This window comes from Zerene cesonia, chromosome 3 (genome assembly GCF_012273895.1).
Source record: "Zerene cesonia ecotype Mississippi chromosome 3, Zerene_cesonia_1.1, whole genome shotgun sequence".
Taxonomy (NCBI): domain Eukaryota; kingdom Metazoa; phylum Arthropoda; class Insecta; order Lepidoptera; family Pieridae; genus Zerene; species Zerene cesonia.
The window spans coordinates 938,388-954,578 of NC_052104.1; the positions used below are offsets into that span (position 1 = coordinate 938,388).

The 16,191-nt window shown below is 31.9% G+C and overlaps 1 protein-coding gene across 2 annotated transcripts in view; it reads left to right on the top strand.

Moving 5' to 3' along the window:
* Positions 1-16,191, top strand: part of LOC119839480 (transmembrane protein 135-like) — a 24,014-nt gene that overhangs the window by 4,003 nt on the left and 3,820 nt on the right. The window contains exons 1-7 of one of the 2 annotated variants that reach the window (XM_038365762.1): positions 4,385-4,519; positions 10,366-10,528; positions 12,038-12,171; positions 13,294-13,420; positions 14,161-14,312; positions 14,667-14,757; positions 15,113-15,265. In XM_038365762.1, coding sequence (XP_038221690.1) covers positions 10,370-10,528; positions 12,038-12,171; positions 13,294-13,420; positions 14,161-14,312; positions 14,667-14,757; positions 15,113-15,265 — 816 coding nt within the window. In that variant the 5' untranslated portion in view covers positions 4,385-4,519; positions 10,366-10,369. Of the gene's footprint in view, positions 1-4,384; positions 4,520-10,365; positions 10,529-12,037; positions 12,172-13,293; positions 13,421-14,160; positions 14,313-14,666; positions 14,758-15,112; positions 15,266-16,191 lie in introns of those variants that run through there. The other variant, XM_038365761.1, reaches the window with a different exon arrangement.

The window sequence follows — 16,191 nt, forward strand, 5'->3', positions numbered from 1 at the left end:
GTTTAAATCTTTAGTAGTGAATAAACTATAGTGGATATTTGTGTTTTGTTCTTCATTTCTACACAAACTCCATTATAACTGTAAATACCGCTGAATTAAAATCTTATTCTGTTTTTCTGTTTCTTGAGTGTTGTCTACTCAGTTAATAATTATTATAATAATATAATTTTTTAGTTTATTTATTTTTTTATCTCAAGCGACATTTATTCTGTTATTTTATGACGTCGATTTTGTAACTTAATATTTAAGTAAAGGTTTATATTTTTACTTTAACATGCGAACGCGTTTAACCTTGAATGAAATTACTCTTGCTTTTACTTACATAAAAACGTCCCATTTCGTGTGTTTGTATGTATATAACTAATATTGAAATATCAATAACAATAAAATAACATTCAAAACCATCATTGCCTATCTTATTGCCCATGTATTAAATATCTACACTAAAACTGCCCCGTGCGTTTACTTCTGCATACACGATGTAATGGAGATCCATTTATTGAAGAGGGAAAGAAAAATTAGTTAAATAGATATTTAACTTATTTAAAAATAATTTTCCAATTCGGACCCGCAGTTCCTGGACTAAGCGCGTTCAAAATCTTCATTGAAACAAACTCACGCTAGAGTTATTGTGGAATAGATTTCAAACAAAACAATTCAGTGAATGTTCCTTTCAGCATCAATTTTAAGAGAATATTATATATGCATTAATTAGGACATACCGTACTTAGGTTGATTAATGAAAAAAATTATAATACTTTTGTCATTGTCTGCGAAAACAACGTGGCATTATTAAACGAATGTTATTTCACGCAAATATGTCGTTGTGCTCCAATGTATTTGATGTTTGTTTCGTGAAAATAAAACAGTTGCAAAAATTTGCACGGCCGGAACAATAAAAGTTTTAACAAAAACCTATTAGTATGTATGACAAGGATTTCCATAGTGTTTCATACAATATGATAGCAATGGACGGAAGCTTACATTTCATATAACCTGCTTTGTTTATTAAAATAATGAAAAATATATTTCAATACATTTTCATGTTATCACTAGAATCCTACCTTAATTAAACTAGTAAAGGCATTAAGACACAACTAGTTCTAACTGGGGATAACGAGTTCCAACGGAAAATAGTTTTTATTTGTTACGTCACTACATAGTATAAAACAAAGTCGCTTTCCCGGTCTCTCCCTATGCCCCTTATGTATGCTTAAAACTTCCCAACGGATTTTGATAGTTTTTTAAATAGATACAGGGATTCAAGAGGAAGGTTCATATCTATAATCTTTTATATATAAAATTCTCGTGTCACAATGTTAGTCTCTATACTCCTCCGAAACGGCTTGACCGATTCCTCTGAAATTTGGTAAGCATATTGGGTAGGTCTGAGAATCGGCTAACATCTATTTTTCATACCACTAAACGATAAGAGTAAGGCAGAACAGCGTTTGCCGGGTGCAGCTAGTAACATATATAAAGCAACTCTGAATTTAACGCGTACGAAGCCGTGGGCAAACGCTAATATATATAGTAATATCATCATCAGCCCATATATGTTCCCGCTGCTCGGACACAGGCAATATATTAATATACAGTGGTATAATAGGGCTTTCATACATAACCCTGTAGCGTAAGCTGCTTTGAAATCTCTAAGCCTAACAAAATAATATCCGAAATATGTCAATTCACAACAACTGTGAGTAAAACGTGTGGGAAAAATCATTTTGATACAAACAACGCTTTTAATCCGACTATTTCATTTTATATTAACAACCTTTCGGCTGAGTGAATCGATTGTGATAAATCTTTTTTTGAAAACTGATGTTCCTATGTTTGATTTAATTCTTATAATTTGAACTAGTTTTTAAAGAATTATATTTATAATTTAATTTTATTTTATTTCAATCCGATCATGACCCTCTAATTTAGTTTAACACGTTACTATTTTAAATCAAGGAGTTAATAATATACGATAGGTCGCTCACTGAATTAACACACAATGCATTTCCGAATAAATCAATTGCTTTAACATTTCATTATACATAATTAAATATAAATATGGCAAAAAAAATAAAAACACTGAAATGATAGAATCAATTAAATTGTCTCCATTTTTAAACAAAGTATACGTAATTAAATTTATTTAATCCTGGTAATCTTAATCGGGTTTATTTAACGACTAAAATTAAGGACATTTAATCACATTTTTGTTAGCTTCACATGTATGTATTTGTATGTTACTAACTCCTTTAGACTCCTGTTATGATCCACTTTAAGCGCTCAGATTTATTTCGATCTATGCATACTTCGTCAACGATCGGTGAGAACTGTCTGTGGTTCAGATAAGTTCAGTCATTTGGTCATTTGGTTGAGTTTCTTGTCGGCTCTTCTTAGTAGAAACTGCTTTTCGCACCGGTGGTGAATGTTAAAACTGTATTATGACGATTCAAAAGTGCTTTTATGGGAAATCTGATTTTGTATTTGAGTTTGTTTGCGTATTCTAAAGACGACAAGAAGCCATGGATATATATTTCCCATGCATTCATTATCTAGACTCCGCCCGGATATCAAGATTCCTGTTTTATCCCAAGCATTTAATCGGGATATAAAGTATACTAACGCCCAATTCTTCTCATACCCTGCCTGTATAACAAATTTCATCAAAATCCGTAGCGTAGTTTCAGCGTGATTGACGGACAAACATCAAACTTTCACATTTATAATATTAGTTAGACATATAGTGTGATAGTGTAATTTATATAGAAGCCCTAAACTAATTCATTTTAACACAAATTTTAAATGAAGTCCCATTAAACTCTTTGGCACTGACGAAGTTATTTGTTAAACCGTATGCAATGAATGAATTTATTAGTTTAGAAATCCGGAAATCCAGAATTTCAATTACGGAGTTAGGAACTTTACCTTTTCATAAAATTAGTAAAATATTTAAGTCCAGTGACCCCTGGTGGGGTATGGGGCAGTTGATATCACCTGTTTCACTAATAGATTTCCTTATGGACAAGAAGGTGATCAGTCTTCTGTGTCCTGCCAGTCCGAGCGATTTTATGGGTAATTCCCTACCGGGAATGGAACCCAGGACTCTTCGGTTCTACATTCACGTTTTATATTGGAGGCGGTCCATACTAGTATACTACAAAAATATCATAAAATGTTCAACGAATGTTAAATACTGGCAATGAAATAAACATTGCAGCAGAAAATAATTTGCTTGTGTAAACTGAATAATAAAAACATAGTTACAATAATTTGAAAATCAGTACATATTGCCAAATTATGGCCAAATATGATAATTATGTGCACGGAACGTAAAGCATTTACTGTGTTATGACAATTACTTTGGAATTTTTTATTTAGTGTGCTATATTAAATTATTAAACACTTATGAATTGGATTTTATTAGGCGCGTAGCTACCCTACTGATACTGATGCCAATCTTTTAATAACTGTTTTTTAAATTTCTTTATTTCATATGGCGTGTAATAGGCGTCTTAGAGAATATTATGATAATACTACCTATGAACCGCTGCGTCACTTGGGGTACCCGGGTGAAAAGTGGTCTATGTGCTAATCCGGCCTATAATCTACATATCTACCAAATTTTATACAGATACAATTACCTGTTTTCGCGTGAATGTAACAAACATCCATACATTTATCCATTCATCCTTACTTAGAAACTTTTACGTTTATAATTAGTAAGATTTATGAAGAGACTAACGGCCCGTCCCTACTTCACCAGTGGCAATTTTTTCTCTCCATTAGAATCTTTCTTGGGCCTTAAAAAAATAAAAAAAAAATTGCCGAATTGGTCACGCCGTTTCGAGATCTACGCTTAGCAACACATTTGGCGATTTATTTTTAATTGTATGGATAAGTTAGGAGAATTTATTTCTATAGATAAGTTAGGAGAAAGGTTCTATTATAGCTTATTTTAAAACACTATCATTAATTGAAAATATCCCTCGAACTATATTATACTAGCGGGCCGCGTTGGCTTCGTCTGTGTTGTTGTTGTGGATCACATTCATAACCAGCGGTGATAGAATTTTCGAAGTCTTTCCAAAACTTCCTGAGATTAGCGCGTTCTATTAAACTATCGCTCTATATATCAGCTTTATCTTATTCGTAGGTATAGACATGAACATAAGAGAGTCTTTATAAATATGTAGGTAGACATTCAACATTGTTATATCAAATCTATGACCATCGCAATAAAATATTTTATTTATTTACACGTCATTAAACTCCAACAAATCAATTGTAAATAATAAACGATTGGCAGTAAATATTGTTGATATATTGGTTCAAATACGCAACAATGCGCGCGCGCAGTCACGGCTAAAGTTCAATTAGTGTTATGCTATGAGAGGCCGCGCGCGCATCTGTACTGATTCGTGTAATTAGTGTTCTGATTGTGTTTTGTTTGTGGAAATAGTGTTTTGTTTAGTTCTCGTATTGTAGAGAAAGGTTTTTGGAGTAGCGTTATACGATTCAGGTATTGGTCTGGTTTTATCACATACCAAATAACATGATAGTAAACGATGTTAAATCATCTGTGATAGTTCTGTGTGATAGTTTATTTTAAGGAGAGACGATCTGATCTAGATTATATTTAACCGATTTCAAAAGTAGAAAGGTAGGTTCGACTAGTATAGAATATGTGATATTATGTTTATGCTTTTCTTGTTATAGCATAGATGCAAAGAAGGTCTGTTTAATGAGCTTCGATTTGTATTTTTTTTTTTTCACTTTTAATAAGTGTAGTTAGTATTATTAGTATATAATAGTGTAATAAATAAATATCACTATAGAAGATACTCATTCTTATTATTATAAATGCACTAGTTTAAGAGAAAAAATACGATTATCAGTTTTTGGAAGTAAGCCTATGTTAAAAGAATGGATGCATTATAATAGGGCTGTAGTAAAAAATTGTATGACCATTCTTGGTCTCCGATAGGTCTCCATTGGTGTATAATAGAGGGATCTCATTATACTGGCTGATACTCAGTTTAGCCTCAGTGAACTATAAATAAATAATAGCAAACAAATCCTACTAATATTATAAATGCGAAAGTTTGTAAGGATGTGTGTGTGTTTGTTGCTCTTTCACGCAAAAATTACTGAACCGAATTCAATAAAATTTGGTACGTAGACAGCTGGTCAGCTGGAATAACATAGAGGCAATTTTTTATCTCGATATTCCTACGGGATACGGACTTACGCGGGTAAAACCGCAGGGCGCAGCTAGTTAAAGATAATTTGCTTATATGTCTTAGTGCATCTGGTAGATCGAGTTATGTTAAGAGATCGCAACTGCACACGAACATTTGTAGGTAAGGTCTCTGCAAATATGTACATAAATATATATAATATAAATAATTGGAATCTCGGAATCGGCTCCAACGATTTTCATGAAATTTAGTATGTAGGGGGTTTCGGGGGCGATAAATCGATCTAGCTAGGAATCTTTATTAGAAAATGTCATATTCGTGTTTTATCGACTTAAACTTAGCGACTCTTCCTGACATCTATTGGCGAATAATAATACTAATACAATTTTTTGGCGAATAATTAAAGTTCCAGCAGATGGCGTTGTTAAGTAACGAAGTCAATGAGTGTTTGCTTTGAGGTTAGACTAATTGTTTATATTGTTTTGTGTCTTCTTAATGCACTTGTTCACTTAAAAATGCCTAAACGATCTTGGATAAAACGCTTATAAACAATCTAACTTCATGAAGTTAAACCGAGCAAAGCTCGGTCATCCAGGTACTTATTATTTAACAACAATTGAACCGACTTCAAAATCACACAAAATCGAAAAATTAATATAATTGTACGTGTATTAACTTATTTTACTATTAGCGATACCTACTTGTTTGTTATTTGAAGTCACTTCTAGCTCGGCTTTCACTATGAATTGGTTGTTTTTTCCTCGATTTTCCCCCTTAGTTTCCATCAACTTGGATAGGATCACCTCTAGAGTATGCTCTTTCGATCGAAATAAAAATTTCTTTAATCAGTTCACATTTGCCAAAAATATGGTCTAATAAAAAAAAAAATATACAAATACAGACGTTCATAGAACCTCCTCCTTTTTATTTTTGAATTGCAGACGGAAATGTAGAATAGCATAATGTATTCGTAAATCTTCGTGCAGAATAAGGCAAATGATAAGCACAATCATTACGTAAACAAGTATCCTTTCGAAATAGCATTAATGAAGATTTACCTGATAATTCGAGATGTCTTATCTTAAGCCGAATAAAGCCGAAAACCTCTATTTCAAAGGAACGTGTCTTTTGGAATATCAAATTTGAAATATGATTTGTTTTTATGACATAAATACTTTTTTAAATTGTACCTTTATAATCTGTGTTATTGAATATAACAAAAACATAATTAACATTTCTTCATTAAAACTTGTGGCTAAGTTCAATGGACGCAGCATTGTTGGCAAACAAAATATACTGTGGAAACTATGAACAATAGATAATTTTTCCAACAACCAACCATTATACGATAAAAAAAGTTATAGAATCTCAATTTATTTATGTTTTTACAATTTAAATATGGTTATAGAAACTGCTAGAATGAATAACGATCTATTTGCGTTAAGACATTGATTAATTATGTATTACTCCTAGCTTTCAAAAATAATATCACAATTTGTACTTAGGTGATGCTTTGGTTTGTTTAATAATTGCAATTTAAGACCGTATATAATAAATTCATGTTCATTAGCATTTTTATTATAAAATTAACAAAAAATATATATCTTTAATGCTCTTAAATAAATAATTATCATTAGCAGACAATAAACTGTCAGCGAACAAAATACATAAGAATACATAAAGACAAGAAAATAACTTTATAATTATGATTATTTTATGGGAAAAAATTTTAAAGGTTACCTGGCAGAGATCACTTAAAAGCGATAAGCCCGCCTATTTAACCTTTAATTGTTTCTTTCCTTTCTTGTTTTCTTCATCGTTTGTTTATCTTTCTCATTTATATGTTTTATAAATAAAGTGTATTGTATTGTATTAAATATGTTCCATTTTCAAACTTGGCTTAAAATATTATAGACATAATTTTCTTCATAGTTCTACAGACGGTTCGTTAGTTATCATCATTATAGCTTATATTGTTTATGTAACGATGTCAATCAGCTCAAGGTCACTAGCAAGATCTAATACTAAGACCTAACATTGTATACAGCTCTGAATTATGCAATTTGTATATAAATTATTTTGTTAAGGATGACTTTGAGTTTGAAGCACGCACACATATACGATCACTGTTCACAGGATCACGCACACATTCGTACGTATTATATTCATGAATAAGCATACGTGATTTGCTAAAAATATATTGATAAATTAAAAATAAAACACTCTTCAATTATTGTGTTGTTTGATTAAAATTTTAACGGAAAATACGATGATTGAGCGTATAATTACATGGTTATTAAACGTTAAAACAAAGTTTTAGAGGTCTCTTTGTTATATTTTTTATACCTCATCACATTTATGTATTAAGTTTGCATCTTAACTCACTCACTATCAAATTAACATATATATATTGAAGCATATGGTACATTTTGTTGTACGTATAATGAAATAAAATAGTTACATTTAAATATTCTTAATAAATGCAGAATATTAAAGAGTTCTCAGAGAATAAAATTTGCATTTACAAGTTTCGTTAAATAAGTTCTTAGTGTAGCACCAACTTATAATAAGTCTGCACAAATATTTGTTTCTTTTCATTATCTTATATATATATATAAAAGAAAGTGGTGTTAGTTACACTATATTTAACTCAAGAACGGCTTAACCGATTTGACTGAAAATTTGCGCAGAGGTAGCTTAGAAGGGACGGGACGAGGAGGGACATAGGATATAAAAAATATCTTTATCCCGGAAATCCAACGGGAACAAATGAGGAAAACTTATCTTTCCTGTGACTATGCGGGCAAAGCCACGGGCGGAAAGCTAGTCAGTAAATGAAATAAATGCTAACTATTCAATATTTTGAATGAAAATTTATTTGTACATTAGTTTTGTAGTCATGAGGAAGACTTTTTTAAGGAAGAAACAGTTGAGAAAAATTATTACAGCTTTTCTGCTGTGAGATAAACTAGCGGTTCGCCCCGGCTTCGCTAATGGTACATATATAGCAATCAGCGATCACGTACAAACAAGCAACCGTTACGTAAAAGTACTTTTAAATTTGGTCCAGTATTTCCTGAGGGAAATACAAATAAATAAACAATTTTCGGAATCTATTATAGATCAGAGTCATAGCTATCGGTCAACAATTGAGATACTAGTATCATTAAGTTTCTTTATCTAAAGGTCATTATTATATGTTTGTTTGTATAACAAAGATTACAGATAACATTGTATAGTTATCATCGTTATCAACTCATTCATGTCCCAATGCAAAGTTCACAATCACACGATCCACCTATGAGGGTTCAGGCCACAATCCACTACGCTGTCCAAGCACGGCTTGGCAGATGTCACATGTCGATCTTTGAATTCCTACATTTTCCTCATGATGTTTTCCTTCTTTATTTCAAAAAGGGATACAGAGGGATAATGCGCAGATAAATTTAAGAAATAATTTCTGTTCTGTACGCTCGTCTGGTATCAAAGTATTAAATTTTAGTCTGAGATCCTCATGACTGTCTAGTAAAATTTACGTACAATTTAATAATTTGATTGTTCTGATCTACAAATAACTGGTTGTCTATCTTAACTAACGAAATAGATGCATCGATATTGATGTAACTGTGACTGGGTGATTACTAATCTAAGTCATTTACTTCTTGTATATTTTGCGTATCGCAAAATGCCCTAGGCGACTGTAAAATATGACCCTAAACTTTATTTATATTATTTGAACTAATATAAAAGTGTAATAGTATTACTTTATAAGTATTAGTTAATATAGATTGAAAAATGTGAATATTTAAATACAAACACATAAAACAATATGAAGATAAAAATATATTTGAGGAAACTTATTTTCGGAACTCAATTACGAATGGCATGAATGTGAACATGATTTATGATTATATTTTTCACACGGCATTTGTTCGACTCCCACAGTTTTTTTTTTGTTTGTAGCAATAAATTATTAATTTTCATTTAATATTATTAGACTATTATATATTTTCTTCGCATACGAGTAATTTGATAAATTTTAATGCGGCATTGTATCAATCAGTTAGTTTATCACCTTAGAAGAAAACCAGTTTTAGATTTACTCTAAAACAATGATGCATAACTATAAAAACATCTTAGCACGATAACTACTGCATATAAAATTAGTCACTCTAACTAATTATTTTCAATATAAAATATCATTCACATTCCTAAGGTCAAGTGCAACACAGAACTTAACTGAACCAAATAGGAACAATTTTATATCAAACACGAAAATAATCACGCTATACGGTTAAAAACCCATGGAGGTATCGACTAATAAAAAAAAAAACTGCATTTGAATTGAGAACCCTCGACTTTGGAATCGCCTGTTAAAAAAAAAATACACCCGCAAATGAAAAGCTCCTAATGTCTATTAAAAAGTATCTTTAAAAGGCAACGTGGCTAAAAATAAAGCGCCGTTTACAAAGGATCCACAGCGTGGGCGGTAGTTTGTTAGAGAATAAGGTAGGTCGAGATGAGTTCCATCAATGTAATTGAAACTAATGAAGATGTAGGTGCAAGTGGGTTAGTGCTGTTTGAACTGGGTCAGTGGGCTGTGCATTTTGGTGGCCTTTCTAGGTTTACAATGTGGCGTTTCTTTGGTTTTGTGAAAAGTTAAGTCGTCCATAGAAAAGATACATTGAGGGTTGCATTTCTCATTTTTATAGGGGCAGAGGGGTAGCTTAACTTCAAGTTTGTCTTCACGCTTTATTTACTAATTTACTACTTTCTACTACATTTTAAATTATTAGAAGTTTGTGTTTAATTCTCAATCTGTCAATTAATTATATCTCATGTTATTTCTCCGCTATCTGTATCCAATCACAAGTCATCTTGTTTCATAAACTTGTTTAAGACCGCTAGTCATCAATAAAGATGAGCATTATTATTGATGACTAGCGGTCCGCCTCGGCTTCGCCCGTGGTACATATATAGCCTCAATTTACGGACTATCTAGTACTGAAATAATTTTTCAAATTGGATCAGCAGTTCTTGAGATTAGCGCGTTCAAACAAACAAACTCTTCAGCTTTATAATATTAGTATAGATTTTCAATGTTTTTTTAAGGTAATGTAACATCACTTTCATAGACAGCTATATATATATTTTACTACAATTACAGCACAATGGCTGAAATAAGCAAGCACTTGTTCGAGAGCGCCTGCAGCGATCTGCACTGCAGCGTGATCCTTCATCCTTGGGACAGAAGTTGCTGGTCTTCGTCCATACAAACATATAAAGATTCGTTGATTGGCAGCGCTCGATTCTACGCACTTATACATTTGGTAATTATACCCACATTTTAACACGATTGTTTTAGCTGTATCGGTTGTTAATAGACTCTTTAGACTCGATTTTTACACTGTAAGCCAGATTTATTTAAAACTGTGTACACTTAAAAACTCGTGTCAGTAAATAATATTTTCATGAGTTTATCTTATTATTCAAAATTAATAATAACAAATAATAAAATAAAAAAAATCATAATTATACTATGCAATTGCGTGCATTCCTAGATTTAAAATTATTTATTAATATATTATATATACAGTCACTTTGTAATTAAATCGTGTTTGTTGTGTAAATTAAACATGTAAAAATAATTAATGAGTATCTGAATTATTTTATATACTACTAGCTGCGCCCCGCGGTTTCACCCGTGTAAGGAAGTATCCCGTAGGATAACGGGATAAAAAGTTATATATATGTTATTCCAGTAATCCAGCTGTCTACGTACCAAATTTCATTGCAATTGTATCAGTAGTTTTTGCGTGAAAGAGCAACAAACACACACATCCTTACAAACTTTCGCATTTATAATATTAGTAGGATAGGATAGTAGAATAGGATTTCAACATGTATAATTTAACATTTCAACATTTCAGCATAATTGTTTAAAAAAAAAACAATTTTATGTTTATTTATTTTTTCTTTTAATACAAATGCATAACATACATCCTTAACAGAAACCTAGGCATGGAATATTAAATAATGTTCAGCACCCCTACAGATTCTGTTGTTAAACTATTTACATAGTTCAATGGAAAAGTTACATTAAATTCGATGAAATATACAGCACATATTGAATAGATTATACAATTTCCATAAAAATAGGTCAACCCAATTGATATTAATTTATTGAATTAGGCTGTCTGATGTTCGTCTTATTGATATCAGTACGAATTACGTATAAATATACTGAAATTACGAAGGCAATTTGTAAAATTATCCCAATGGATAACTGAATTTATGAGCTAGATAATAGGGATTATTTTTCCTAGAAACGTGTTAATATAAAACGATTGTAAGCACTATAAGCATACAAAAAGGTTACTAGTAAGGTTAGGTTCAGGTTATAAGATAAAGGAGCGTACAGAGTAATTAAACAAGACAGAGGAAAAGGTGCATGGCGCTTTTAAAGAGGTCTTAGCTCAGTAATAATGTTTTTTGGATGGAAACATCTTAGCACGTATCATGACAGAGTCCATGAGACCCTGGTGCTGATATTCTGCCAACTCCACTTGAGAGCAGAAGAACAAAAGGAACAAAAAAAACTGTTCTAATTGATTGAGATAAATCGTACTAATATTATAAATGCGAAAGTTTGTAAGGATGTGTGTGTGTTTGTTACTCTTTCACGCAAAAAGTACTGAACCGATTGCAATGAAATTTGGTACGTACACAGCTGGAGAACCGGAATCAATTTTTTATCCCGATGAAAGTGAAACCGCGGGGCGCAGCTAGTGTTAAGTATTATTAAAAAAATGTATATAATTTGATTGGATAATTTTCAGGCACAAAACTTAATACGCGGTAAGAAGATACTCCAAAAAGAAGAACTTAAGAAAGCCCTTGAATACTACCTCAGGTCCACTCTCCTAGGAACCCTAATTAGCGGGACCTGTGTCTCACTTGGCTGTTTACTTAGGTAAGCTGCAATATATCCTTTACTTGATTGTTAGAGCCTGAGAAGTCAAAGTTATTGATAACTAGCTGCGCCCCGCGGTTTCACCCGCGTAAGTCTGTATCCCCTTAGAATATTGGGATAAAAAGTTGCCTATATGAAATTCCAGTTGTCCAATTATCTACGTACCAAATTTCATTGCAATCGGTTCAGTAGTTTTTGCGTGAAAGAGCAACAAACACACACACATCCTTACAAACTTTCGCATTTATAATATTAGTAGGATAGGATGTACGATAGATAGATGTTTGTTACTCTTTCACGTCAAAATAGCTTATCGTATCTGTATGAAATTTGATACAAAGGTAGATTATAGTCTAAGTTAGCACTTAGATACTTTTTACTCGGGTAACACACGGTAAGGCTGCGGGTTTGAGCAAGTAATAAAATATAAACTATTAGCTAAAATTTGGAAACACGAGTTAAATATAATTGATAAGGGCGAAAAAAAACAGTTTCATTTTTAATTATTTATATTTATATTTGATATAATTTATCGTCGAGAAAAAAATGCGATATTTTAACGTAGGTCTCAGTGTTACAAAGCAAAGGTCGACATTAAATAAAAGACACGAATTCTTCATCTTAAGTTTAGTAAAAAAAAAATATATATATATATATTTTTTAATTTTTAGTTTTATATCATTGAAATGCTTTATAAATCAGAAATTTTGAGAGAATCGAAAAAATTTGATCACGAGGCGGGATTCGAACCCGCGATTTTTGCCAAACCGTAGTAGGTAGCAACGCTTTTTCTATTCTTTCAAAATTTCTGAAAAATATTTTTGTTAAATTCTTCTTATGTAACAATAAGTTATAAAGATCGAATATAAATAAATAAGCAATGAGCTCTGAAAATGTTATGATGCCTAACAATTTTTACATGATAAAATTGTTAGTATAAATACACATCTTTGCTACGGTTTGGCAAATAGACGCGGGTTCGAATCCCGCCTCGTGATGAAATTTTTTCTATTCTTTAAAAAGTTCTCAAATATACTGTATTTAACAATATATTAAAATACTATACATAAATAAGAAATCTTCATTAAACTACAGTGCGTTTGTTCATAATTTTCTTTTCAGATTACTATTGGGCAAACAATTTACGTATTACACGTACTTGATGATTCCCAATATGATTAATGGATTATTTATATTATTAGAACCCCCTTCGCGAAGAGGCCTCGTTATCAACTTGTTCACTAATTTGGTACGTATTTTGAAGATGATTTTCCTCAAATCTTTACTTTACTCTTTACTTCCGTGCTTGGTTAATTTTTGAAATGTTTTCAGTAATTAGAATAGGATCTTTTTATAATTTAAAGCTGTTTTATATTTCGCAATTACCGTTTCGATCGACCGTTTTTTATGTCTCGGCAATGGAGCTGGTGGGTCGCCTGATGGTATGCGTTACCGCCGCCCATGAACATTTGGACAGTTACAGATCTTACGCCTCTCCGAATGGATTGCTGACTTTAAAACGGAAAGGGAAAAGATTAGGATGGGTAAGGAATAGGATGTGGGCGTTATAATTTTGGATTTAACTTCAATTAAATAAGTGCAGCCAATATTGCTTGATTCTGAAAATGGACACGTTTTCAGTAAATCTTATTTTGAAAACGGAAAAACAGGGCTAATTATGAACTTAGTTATTTTGTGAATTCGATAGCTTCATCATTTTATGTTGGTTAATAAATGTAAGTATTTTATGTAATAGCTGCGCCCCGCGGATTTAACCGCGTAAGTCTGTATCCCGTAAGAATATCGGGATAAAAGTTGCCTATATGTTATTTCAGCTGTCCAGCTGTCTACGTACTTAATTTCATTGCAATCGGTTTAGTAGTTTTTGCGTGAAACAGCAACAAATGCTCGCAAACACATCCTTACAAACTTTCGCATTTATAATATTAGTAGGATATACTTATTTATATTGATGATTAATTTTTAAAGGTGATTGAATATTGGTTACAATCATTGCATCGTTCAGGATATTTGGCGATGACAAAATGGAAGCAAACTTTTCTGTTCATGCTGGGTAGTTCTCTTCTCTTCTATCTTATGCGGTTAGAGGGAGACAAGGAGAAGAGAACACCCTTATTATGGTAAGAAACTTAATAATATATAGACATTATATACTTCGTGGTACATATAAAATCTGAGCATTCTTTTATGGTTTCTACTACAGACTAAAAATAAACTTAGTGTTTTTAAAAATTTTTTCAAGAAAAGACATCATTACAATAGAAACCCTTAATGTAGCGAGTCCGTCTCGAGCTTGCCCGATTCTTATTATTTACTGTGTAGGTCCTGATGGTTAATGGTTTGGCGTATGCCATATAAAATAAATGAATTAAATAATGAAAAATAAAGCATGCCTAGAGAGATGATCATTTTACATATAATAAACATATTTTAAATAAGATTTGTGTTTTTAGCATTGACATTGTGTATTCCAGGCTATTTACACCGGAGAAAGTGCGAAGAAAAACGGATGATTCCAAAAACGTTTGTCCCCACAATGGACCCTGTTTGCAATATATATTAAAGGTATGGATATTGTGTGAAGGGCTATTAGAGGCCTGTTTCCTTGTTCTTACTCTTTCCATGTCTTCTTTCCAGTTCTTTTCTACACTTCAAGCTTTTGCCCTCAGCTTCGCACGCGTTAAATTCAGAGTAGTTTTCCTCCTGTTAAATAAGGATACATAGACAGATTCATCAGGAAGGCCTGATGAATCTCTCTATGTATTTAAAAAATCAGTTGTGTAGTTTACAAATCTAAGCATACATGTATAGACGCGGGAAGCGACTTTGCTTTTTACATGTAGTGATTTTTATATGTTATCTTAACATTCTTAAACCTTTAAAATTAACATTGGATATTTAACATATGTTTTGATTCCAGGGTACGTCAATTTACTTCGGTGCTGGTTTAGCGTTAACGATGGCTAAGACTATTCTACCCAGGCTCAGAAACCCATTGAAGGTTCTTTCAAACATACGCGGGAGACACTTCAGTATGGCGCTGTTCTTCGGAAGCTATATCGGTATCTATAGAGTACGATACTATTCTCTTATAAGCTGAACTTTATGTACAATGAAAGAACACTTTTGATTTTTCTTCTACTAGAGACCATAAATCTAGATTATGCCAGTAATTCATATCTATTCTTAAGGCACAGATAATATAATACTACACTTCAAGGGGACTTAAGGGAACATGAAATAAATATGTCTTAACTGTCACTAGCAAAAAAATAAACTACCAAATATATGTTATACTTTTTTAGTACTATAATATGAGCATCTTATGATATTTAATATTATTACGTGTGTATTATTACTGAGAAGCTTGCGGCAATATTTCAATACAATATATAATTGTACTTAATCATTATATGATCGTAACCAAACAATAAATAAATAAAATTTCTATGCGTAATATCCCACATTTTAAGTAAAGAATAAGTATATCGTCGTCTATTAAAATGATATTAAAGCAATATTTCCTTAAAAATACATTTTGAGAGGCTGCTATCGCGTGAAATATATTTATGAGGTCCTAAGAGACAGTACATTACAGTGCACATGTGGTCTTGTACAAAATAATATCGTAGTAAGCTTACAGCGGGGACTTTTGATGTAATATGCCATTACTACACCGTTTTCCTAATTATTCCGTGTCTATGATAAGCCTCGTAACATTTTGTAACGACTCTGTTTAATTTATACTAGACTTCAATGTAAATAATTAGGAACTCAAAATGAGAGTTATTTTAAATTTGTGAGGCTAGCTTTTCGCCCCCGGCTAGCTAGCTAGCTAGCTTTTCCCGTTTAGTGAAAGTAAAGAGGCCATTATCACTTACATTTATGAGTGGAGTATTAGTAACAAACTGGAATTTAATTTAGCGAAATGCGTTGTCATGACCTTCGGTCGAATGAGACACCCGATAAATTTTGATTACAAGATTAAAAATGCGTCCA